Source organism: Pyxicephalus adspersus, chromosome 1 (assembly GCF_032062135.1).
Source record: "Pyxicephalus adspersus chromosome 1, UCB_Pads_2.0, whole genome shotgun sequence".
Classification (NCBI taxonomy): Eukaryota; Metazoa; Chordata; class Amphibia; order Anura; family Pyxicephalidae; genus Pyxicephalus; species Pyxicephalus adspersus.
The window spans coordinates 123,370,499-123,381,811 of record NC_092858.1 but is presented as its reverse complement, the minus strand read 5'-3'; the positions used below and the strand labels follow the sequence as shown (position 1 = coordinate 123,381,811).

The window sequence follows — 11,313 nt, the reverse complement described above, 5'->3', positions numbered from 1 at the left end:
CTGATCACTGACTCGCCGGGTAACAGATTCTGTTAGGGCAGGGATCAGCAGCTTGCTTGTCCTTTGAAGTTACTTTCAGTTTCACTCTGCACTGCAGCCAGCATCGAGGAGTCACACAGAGGCACACAGTATAAGGTATCGGAGGATGTGTTATTTGCGGGGGGTGCTTTATTTTAATTGTTTGAGCAAAAATCGGGGGTGGCTTATTTGATGGGGATGCCTTATCGGGGAAACACGGTAGAACTTTTGGTTTTATCCTTTGAAGAGCATTTTTGTAAAATTGAAACTGAGTAGTCATTCTAGGTTATGTAGGCCCATAAGTGGTTATCTGAAGATAATGTTAAAAGATTCAGCGAAAATGTTTACAAACAGAAATACAAATAATTATATGTTCATAAACATACAGGTTTTACTATGAAATATTTATTCCCAACCCCATCACCTTTACTATCAAGTTTTAGTCTCTGCATGGGACCCAAAATTCATGTTGAGCACTAACATTCATAGTTTCAGCTTCCAATGGTAGAGAGCAATTCGGTAGGATTAGAGGGTAACGATTTGTAATATTGGGTATGATGCAATTGTATCAGGATATCTTACTTATATATCTCAACTGGTAGGACTTATCTTCCTTCTTAATGACAATATCTAGACCCATTTTAAAGCCACTTCCTTTGCTTCAGTTATGTTATTATAATATCTGTTTATCCAATATTTAAAATTTCATCTTTCACTGGTTTGTAAAGGATTTTTACAGATATATTTAAAATAGTATGCCCTTATTGAATGGATTTTTAAAGGATCTTTGTCTTGCAGTACATTCCTTACCTCCTTAATTTTCCTGCAGGAGCTTCATCCATTAAATATGCATTTACCAATTTACTCCATGTCCATATTGTGATTGTTTAATATTTAGTGTCCTCATTGTTTAGTATATTTTGATCTCCCTTTATTTTTATCGCTTTTTGAGAATCTGTATTCTGCTAAGCACGGTGCTCATAATAAACATTTCCGAAATTACTTTAATTAGTCATTTTACGATCAAAGTAATATTGTTTGATTACTTATGCACCCTACATATTCTAAAATATTTTGTATAGTCTGTCTCACAGCAGTGGCCAGTGGTAATTTCTATTGTTTTTTTCTTTTCATCTTTTGGTCATTTTAATTCTGATTCCAAATGCTTGGAACTTGGAATAATATGTTACAAACTAATGCTTTTGAGAGTCTCATTCAAAATCCAACTCTAGAAAGGCCATTTACTCTATCAACAACTGAGTCAGAAATGTACTGGGCTATCCAGTAGTTCTTATACAACCAAATGAATATATATGCACCTTTCTTGGATATTAAGGGCTTGGAAGAATTGTGGTATGCTTCCTTCTTACTAGTATATTATATACTAATATAATATACTAGTAAAATAAACATTTTACATCAGCCTGATTATAGCTATTTTTTAGAAGATGTTCTTTTTCACTGGCCGTTGTTTGACATATTTTTTGTATGTGTCTTAAGAATAATTATTAGTGACATGAGGTAACCATTCCTTTAATGCATTGCCATATTTCTGCAACATCCAGACAAACTTCTCTGTTAGGACTTACTTGATTTAGATACTTTAACAAATACCACAATACCTTTCTTTAGCTACCTAAACTCAGAATTTTTACTTTAGATAAAAAGGTGGACAACCCTGTGTAAAAAAAAAAAAAAAGGTGCAGCACCTTTAATTCTTGACTGACTAGGTGACTAAGAATAAATGGGAGCGCAGAGCCACCCGGGATACCTAAGTCACGCATCCCGGGAGGGTCTTGGCTGCTCCTTCTGCACATGCCTGCATGCCCAGTGAGATTGGCAGCTTTTTTCCCAATCTACACAGAGATCTGGTGGCGTAGATTGGGAAAAAACTTGCTTGAAGAAGATGTTGGTGCCCGTCGCTCCCTCTGCGACGGGCCCAAGACCGAAATATATAAGAGAAGTAGAAAGTATCAGTATTGCACTTTAAGAACTGATATAATCTTTATCATTTTTTTTTAAACCTTTAGTTTCACCACAGCGTGAAAATGAATGTGTAACCAGGCTGTGGGCATTGATGTATTTAAAGAGAAACTAAACTCAAAATCCCCGAAAACACAAAAAATACACTTACTTTCAATCCTGCAGGGCAGTAAGATCTGGAGGTCTCTTCTATCGGGCCTCGTGTCGTCCCAGCATCCGTCTTCGGGCTGGCGTTCCGTGCGCCACAATCTTCACCTCTTCTTCCGGGTTATTCTTCCTACGTCACCCAACCTAGGCACGAGATCAGGCGAAGTAGGTTAGAAAAAAACTTTTTGGTTGGAAAATTTTTTTTCCCTTTTTCCAGAATAGGCTTTTTCTGCGCATGCCCGAGAAGGCGCACCGAAGAGCCTCCTGTAATGCCTAAAGTAGGTATACCAGGAGGCTTTTCCCCTTAAGCATTTTAACAAGCAGTAATTGAGCTTTAAAACAAGCTTTTTTTGATCCTAATATCCCCAACAGAAGCAATGAAATTGTTCAAATCACTTTCTCAACAGACACACTTACCCTGTTTCTCTCACTGCTTTGTGTTCCAGAAGGCTGGAAGACTGGAATGTCACTGCCGGGAAAGGTGCGGGGTGTTTAGAGCAGGGTGAGCAGAGTATTTACCCCCATTCATTCCTATAGGTGAAGGGTAATTATGGTGGCCACCAGTAAAGAAAGGACCTGGGAAGGTAGTTTAAGGGACAACTCCTCTCAAATTAAAATATTTTGAATATTTGGCTTCCAATGATGTGACCCACACAAAGGCAAATTGCAGGGCAAAAGGCTCTCTTCTTACCCAAAGTCACAAATACTATGCACTGGTGGTATGACCTGGGAGAGAAGAGTGGGTCATCCCCCCCCTTCCCAAAAAGAACAAAAGAAAAAATCTATGCTATGCTATGGAGTGGGCCAATAATCCAAACAGGTTAGTTTGCCTTTAATAGAAAATTAATGGAAACTTCACAGTTTGGCTTAATGTATAGATCTTTGAAGTCAGGGTAATCAAGATATATAAATACTTAAAATGCATATATGCAATGATTTTAGTGATACTGCATTTTCTAATTTTTTAAGCAGGAGTATGCATACAATTTTTATAGTATTTGAATTTTAGGAGTTGTCTGTATTACCAGCATGAACGGGGCTTCTAAAATGATCTTTGTTGATATAATAATACAAATTATCTCTGTATCTGTTTTTTTTTTTTTTATTATTTATTAAACTATGTGTAAAAACGTAGAATAATGGCTCAGTGATAACGCGCAATCTGATTACTTGTCTATTCATGTGAAAACTACTGCTTCTCGGTACTCCTCACTGGAAAATTAGTGATTTTGGCACTTAGTCATTTAAACCTGTGACACCTTAGCAGATATCTGTCTAGAAGCTACATGGAGGCAGACCTCTTCACGCTTTTTGAAACACAAATGGTAATATTTATTCATGAGATATGCTCCCAGAGAGAATTTCACAGTGCACTGTATCATTAATCCAGACACTGACAAACATTATTTTCTCTGCTGTGTGTACAAACCTTTATTTAATAGAGAGAGATCTACTTTAAAGTGGCATATATTTAATGATAACATATATAGTAAAATATTGGCTTATTATAGTAGCTACTATAAACGGTAATGTAATTTATTTAATGTGTATTTACTTTTCTTTTAGGGTCAAAAGAAAAATTCTACATCGAAAAGTTTACAAGATAGACCAGGATCTGCTGTGTGAAAATGTTGGAAGAAGGGGAGCTGATGCCTGCATGTGTGAATCACATTGCTCATTGTGCAGGCCAGTAGTTACAACTGGAAGAAAGATTCTGGTAACAAAGAATGCAAAGTTTGTGTTTTCCACTGATCATACATAGATGTGGCAATGAACTGTCAAAGTTTTCACGTTCCTTTTGGCCCACCACCATGACCGATTGCCTTACTGGCCAATGGTGTGTGGGAGGTGTGGTTGGCTGCACTTCATTCCTGTTAGCATACTAATTTATGTGTTTATAGTGCCTCATTTTATGATTTGTTTTATGATTTTACTTTAAAATGCTTTCATGAACCATGCTGCCTATTACCCTTCTCCATAAGATTATGGGCCTGATTTTTTAAAGCTCTCCAAGGCTGGGAAAGATACACGTTCATCAGTGAAGCTGGGTGATCCAGCAAACCTGGATTGGATTTCTTCAAAGTTATTTGATATTTGCTAGCAAATGTTTTGAATCCTGGACCGGATCCATTCCAGGTTTGCTAAATCACCCAGCCACATCCATTGGTTCAAGCTGGCTCACAAAAATGTGTATTACAGAGATGATTAGGGGAAGTGTCTGATTAGGTATGTGTTAATTATTTAGAGCAATGGTTCCTAATAGACTGAAATCAAATTTCAAGACCCACCAGAACTGACGAAACAGGAAAATTGAGAGATAAGCAAAACAAAGGTTGTACATTGTTTATCTGTCTGGATATCTACCATATATACTCAAATATAAACCAACCTAAATATAAACCATGTTACCTATTTTTACATGAAAATACTGTGACTCGACTATAAAGCTAAAGCAAAAAATTGCTAACATCCAGTTATCAGTAGAAATGTCATTAAAAATAATGTAAAGTACACCTATTGTGTGTTACTTTTTAAACATTACCTAAAAGAAAAAAATAAAAGTAAAAAAAGTATTTTTTTACTTTTGAGTTGGTTATGATGGGTCACATGCTCCTAAGGTAAATTCTGTGCATTATTGTGGGTCACTGGTAGATGGCACTGTGTCCTCATTTTAGGTATGTAATAAACTCATGTCTCTTATCTGTAATGGCAAGAGTTTGTTGCAAACTTTTCACGAGAACATGGCACAATCTACCATTGTGACCTGGTTTAAGAGAGTATAAACCTTGTAAAGGAGAATATAACTTGATATTATTTTTCTAATGGCATTTTGAGGGAAAACATTTTGGTTTATACCTGAGTATGTATGGTATTTCTGTTACAGTTTTAATACATTACAGAAGCTGTAACATGTAAAGGTATTTAGAAGCTAAGACTATTCAGCTTATTATAAATTTATTTTTTCCAGTCTGCACAACTGCAGAGAATGATGGTCAGCCTGTATGACGTGGGCACCTTAGCCTGTTATTATTTTCTATGACCAGGTACTAACATGATGATTGGTAAATAACTGCAGAAAGATAGAGGATAAAGCACTACTAAGATAGAACAGCTGCTTGACGCTGGGAAGCAAAAATAACTTTTTCTCTGTATCTGTCATCTGAAATGTAATTTACCTTTCTTACCAGGTAGAAATGGGAGTAAGAAAGAGAATTTAGCTATAATTTAGTTTTATATTACAATAATCTTCACAAAAACATGTTGAATCCAAAAACCATACTCCGTATTTCATAATGTAGATAAACTGTTTCTAGTTTGCACTCCCACATGAATTTAATTGTATCAGTAAGATTTGATACCGATAATGCATCAGGGAGAGTGGATTGACAAAAGTGAGAGCTGAATATATTCTTTATAATAAAATGAATTATAAACCTAATGAATCCAGTTTGTTACAGGTACCTTTGGCAGGTACAATTTAATACATGTGAACTAAACAAATTACTACTTTTTTCATGCATTATACTTTTTTGCATATCATGTGTTTCTATTATTACCACTTGATAAATTGGGGATTTGAAAATATTCAAAAGGAATTAAATTTTTTATCTGACGGATTTGACCCTATCGGTTTGAAAAAAACTAAACGTTTTTTAGTGGCCATATAATTAGAATGCAATAATAGGATCACTTTAGGGCATCATAATAATATTAATAATAAAAATAATAAACAGGATTTATATAGTTCCAGCTTATTACACAGTGCTGTACAATAAATAGGGGTTGCAAATGACAGATACAGACAGTGACACAGGAGGAGGAGAGGACCCTGTTCCGAAGAGCTTACAATCTAAGACCTGTTTAAGCTTACAGGGTAAACAAGAAAATGCACATTTGTAAACTGTTTTGGAAGCCTTGTAATATGTCATTTTGATCAGTTCTTATCCGGACACCCCTTTCAAACATTGTGAAAGGTCATCACAAGTCCTCAACATTTTTTCCCCGTTGTAATCATATTTGCATAGTGAAGGAATCGATAACTGATGAGGTCATGTATGTACTCTGTTATCCAGTCAGCAAGCTTCATTACTCAGTAAAATGCAGCAAAGCCTGATTGATTTATAGAGCTGTGCTTTTGTCTGCCAGATTAAATACTGATTGCAGAGGATTACTGGAGAATAATAAAAAAAGTAGTCTGAGATCAAAATTAAAATACATTTTAGTTTTATTACATTAGTGGATAATTATGAAATTCTCCTACACGTCATTAAAGCTGAACACCAGAGAGAGAAATGAAAAGAAATACTTAAAGCATTATGTATTCACCTAAAATATAAATGAATGCATTACTGCATGCATGAGATATAAGATATGGGCCCATCCCTCCCTCCCTCTTGATTCTTATCAAATCATGAGCATGAATTTATTAGATTTTTGTTTTGCTACTTTCTCTCAATCCCTAGCCCTGCAGTATAGGAATTTTAGGAGGCTGACACTAGGTTCAATTTAGTTACTTATACCAATATGTACCGGGAATGCCCCACAAGACCTGCTGTTTTGGAGATGCTCTCACCCAAAAAGAAAGACCAATAAACCTAGGACAGGTTTTTGTTAGGACAAAAGAGGCTATATAGTCAATATTATGTTAGCAACAGACTTCCTTAATAAAGTTAATGTTGATATTTATTCTTTGTAATTGCTTGTTTCTGTGTTCACATGGATAACAAACCAGAAAAGACCCATTTTTGTCCTAACAAAAACAAAATCCTAGGTTTATAGGTTTTTTATTGTGTTATTTATAAGGCAGTTAGTTGCACATGAATATATTGTAAAGTAATTCCCCTACCTTTGCTTAAATAAATGCTTTGACCTAGTCGCCTAGCCATCACAACTTGACTCTTGTCGGAGATGATACATTTTTTCAGCATCCAACCATCATGCTCAAGAACTTAGTGTTTGCTTGTTACTTTAAATATGCCACCCATTGGCAGGTTTTGTAAAGATACAATAAATGTTCTTCACTTTACTTCAGTGGTTTTAATGTTTTCTCTGATCATTTTATGTGTCTGTTGTAATTATAGCTGAACCATATTTGTAAAAAATAATCTACATTTCCAAACCGTTATGTAGTCATTCTATATTTGTCAAGTTTAGTGTGTACATTTATGAAATTGTCTAATCCTTTAATATGTAATACCAATGTTTTGCTAGAGTGAAATGAGACAAGATGCTAATGGGATTTCAGAAGATTTGTCAAGCGAGGAAGATACAGACACAAGGAATGAATACTTGTCTCCGCGGAGTGTAGAAGGGGCATCGAGTGATAATGGATGCACTTTAACAAGAAGAAACGTGAATTCAGCTGTTAACAAGAGATCCAAGGTTACTGTTATAAGAAGGCTTTAGCTAAATACTTACTGATACCTAATTATATTCTTCTGTGACTATTTCTGTACTTCAGATGTCATTGTCACTTTCCTCCCTCTTTCATTCTCTCCCTTGTATTATTTTTTGTAGTCCCTTCCTTTAATCTCTCTTGTGTCCTTTTTTCTCCCTTTCTTCTGATAACATCTGCACTTGCACACACTTGCTGTCTTTTCATGCTTTTCATGTTCTTCCTCTCTTTTTCCCATTACCGACACTTCTAAACTAAGGAACTCTGTTTACTAAGCACAGTGAAGTGTCAGGTAAAGTGTCCCCCACCCCCCTATATAATGTACCTCTGGGTCGCCTAGTTATGCCATATGTCATATAGCAGGCATTGCATTCCTACTCCCCCATACCTTAAAAAAGGTGTTGGTGACCCTCTTTTCAGGAGAACAATTTATTGAAAGGTAAACATTTCAATGTCATGGAGGAGGATATATATTCAATATTGGTGCTGGTAAATCCACATATTTGTTTTTTTTTAAAGTACAGATTTTGTTTTGATTCATATACAGTAGGATTAAAAGAATACCTCATCATAAAACAAAGTTTTAGTAGTAGTTTAAGGATACATGGTCATTGTATATGAAGGTTCCTGTAGTGCTGTTTTTTTTTGCATACTATACATATGATCATAACCTGCAATTGAAGAGTTGCAGCTTGATGCCCATTTTAGTAACAGCTCTGAAGGTGTCAGTGTGTGCATTATTTATGAGAAAAATATCAACAAGTTGTATTTCTTTAGTTGCAATTGTTAGCCCATGTACATACTGCTTTGTGGGGGGGGAAGTTTTGTGATAGAAGATAGATTAGCTTTCTTATGTGTCACTAAGAACACCTTGTTGCAGCAGACGTGATGTCACTTTTTCCTTTTGCTCTGTACACAGCTCTGCAAAGTTATAGTCTCTGGAAATTGATAGTGATTTGATAGTGACTGAATTGATAGTGATTGCTTTTGTAGAAGAATGAGCACTGTATAAACAGTTCTGTTTATTGGGGAGGGTAGGGGGAGCTAGAGGTACCTTGCTGTGTGCCATGTTCCATGAGGTAGACATGGTGGTTCTCAGAGATTGGGCATAGTGATCTGGCATGGAAGAGTAACTATACTCAAAAAAAAACAAAACAAATTTACACTTACCTTCAATCCCGCAGGGCAGACCGATCACTCCAGGGGTGTCCGGCGTTTGGTCTCGCGTCGTCCCGACATTCGTCCCGGAGCCTGGCACTCTGGGCGCTGCCATCTTTATCTTCTTATACTGGTTCTTCATCCTACTTCACCCAACCCAGGCGTGAGATTGGGTGACATAGGATGAAAAAAAAAATTGCCAATCTCACTGTGTATGCATGAGATCGGCAAATTTTTCTTTTTGAGCGAAAAGGAGTGCCCAAGTGCCTCACGGGATGCCTGATGTAAGTATCCCAGAAGGCTTTAATTTTTACCCTACATGAAGGCGTTCGCTACCCTTTTATGTAAAGTGAAAATTCTGAGAATATGTACGCTTTAACAATATCAAGGGACAGCTGTATGAACACTAGGTGTTCTCCTGAAATAATCACCAACATAGTTTCTGTAAAATGCTTTAATCTGCAGAGTGGCCATTCAAATAGATCAAAATATAATCAATAAAATCTTTTTCCCCCACCCCCTCAGCGATAACTACATAGAAAAATACTTATCTTCAGTCCCATTTCTAAGAAATTCACAGCCTTTGCTACAGCTCATATGAACAGTATTTATTTAAATGGATTGGTTCATTCTTCTCTGGGTGTCTGGGGCCACAATGAGAAATCACTGGCCTTAGGAATAATTAGGCAGGACTGAACTGTAAAGATCTCAGAAGCAGGGGTGAAGGAAGTGGCTTCAGAGAGGCTGAAAGTCAGCAACAGAGAGATTCAACAAAGGATGAAAAAGTGAAAAAAGTATTGTGTATTAGCAACTGTTTATGATTTAATATGCTTTAGCGACTAAATGTCATCCAGTTAGAACTTACATTTACTTTAATGTTACTGGATCAGCAACAGCAGCCCTGTGCTCCATCTTTGTAATGGCCTGATTTGGTAAAGCTCTCCAAAGCTGGAGAAGATAGACTATCATGGGCAAAGCTGGGTTATCCAGCAAACCTGGAATGGATTTTATAAAAATAATTTGCTATGCGTTTGCAAATGTTTTCAATCCTGGACCAGATCCATTCCAGATTTGCTGAAACACCCAGGTTCTTCCATGGTAGCCTATCTTCTCTAGCCTTGAAGAGCTTTAATAAATCAGGCTCAATATATGGATTTGCTTTAAAATGAATTTCTCCTTTTAGAGAAAAATGTAAGTATGTAAAACAGAACCTTAAAATGTCTTAATAAAGCCAATGCAATTAAACCTTTAGAGGAAAATTATTTAGAGTTTCAATGCAAATGATGTAGTGTATTAGATATTCAGTCAAATGTAGCGTGCATGCAGAAACTTTCTTTCCTGTATAATCTTCTTTGTAAGAAAAGTTCAATCACCCTTTAAGTAACTGATGAACCAAATGGGAATGTCATGAAAAATTAATGAATTTGTACCCTTAGGAAATTAAAATCTGCAAGTAATGTATGCTTCTGTTTAAATAATGATGGTGCGATAATTACTTTGCAAACAAATATTATAATGAGTGGGATATCTTCTGGGCTAGTTGCCTTCTGGTACATGGTTTTCAGATATTTTACATTAACTGAAACTGACCATGTAAAAACAATTGCATATTCTTTCTCAGCCGCTTCCCAAGTCATAAAAATATCCAAGACCTGACATTGGTTTTTAAAAATGCTGAAACCACAATTCACAGATAACAATAAAGTAACTCAGAGGAGCCAATATATAAAGACAGGAGACAGTAAAAAGTGTTTGACTTTTCTAAGGAAGGAAAATACACACTATTCTGTTTTTAAAAAAGAAGACATCTTTGGGATATAAAAGAAATACATTGATGAAGTTCTGTAATATTTATACATTGATAAATATATTTGTATTATTTGTAATGCATGCAAAAAGCCACTTGGTATCAGCCTCTTGCAATTACTAAGTTCAAACTGGTAGGGAGGGCCCCTTGTGCTGCAATTTCCATGCACGTACAGTTCATTTCTCTGCTGTTTCTGTAATCACTAGTGTTGATGTTCGAATTCGGGTTGTCCCTATATTCGACCCGAATATGGCTGTTCGAATTCGGGTATACCCGAACCGAATTTTGCTGCATTCAACAGCACAAATTTGGGAGAAAAAAAAAAATTTTTTTTTTTTTTAAATTATTTATTTTGTTTCTGTTTTTATTTTAAACTTGTTTTTTTTATTTTTTACAGGTTATCCTACAATGACATTATGAATCATAATGTCATTGTGGGATTTCTGGACCGTGGGAACTGTGCGGTCACAGTTAATTGAAAGCAGGTGCCTTCAATTAGCTGTAACCGCAAGCAATAGGAGGGCAATGAATGGAAATACTATATTCGAATTCGAATTCGACCACCCAAATTTTTTTGCTATATTCGGCCGAATAGCTGTCGAATCGAATAGTGAGCTATTCGACCAACACTAGTAATCACTGCCCACTAACAGGCTAAAGGGAAGGACAAGACCTGTAAAAGTTACTTAGCTTCATCTAAGAAAAGTCAGGTCTCCTGCCAGGCCAGGGAGGGATGTATTGTGTTAATGTAACATTCCCTATTTTATAAATAAATCCCCTTGTGTTGCATTTAGCTTGTTAAGCT

General features: G+C 36.1%; 1 protein-coding gene across 10 annotated transcripts in view; it reads left to right on the top strand.

Moving 5' to 3' along the window:
- Positions 1–11,313, top strand: part of PHTF1 (putative homeodomain transcription factor 1) — a 72,047-nt gene that overhangs the window by 27,957 nt on the left and 32,777 nt on the right. For 9 of the 10 annotated variants that reach the window (XR_011922680.1, XM_072425886.1, XM_072425877.1 and 6 more), the window contains 2 exons: positions 3,715–3,865; positions 7,360–7,530. Coding sequence is in view for 9 of the 10 variants with exons in the window: in XM_072425886.1 (XP_072281987.1) it covers positions 3,715–3,865; positions 7,360–7,530 (322 nt within the window). In the remaining variant the exon portion in view is untranslated. Of the gene's footprint in view, positions 1–2,486; positions 2,651–3,714; positions 3,866–7,359; positions 7,531–11,313 lie in introns of those variants that run through there. The other variant, XM_072425935.1, reaches the window with a different exon arrangement.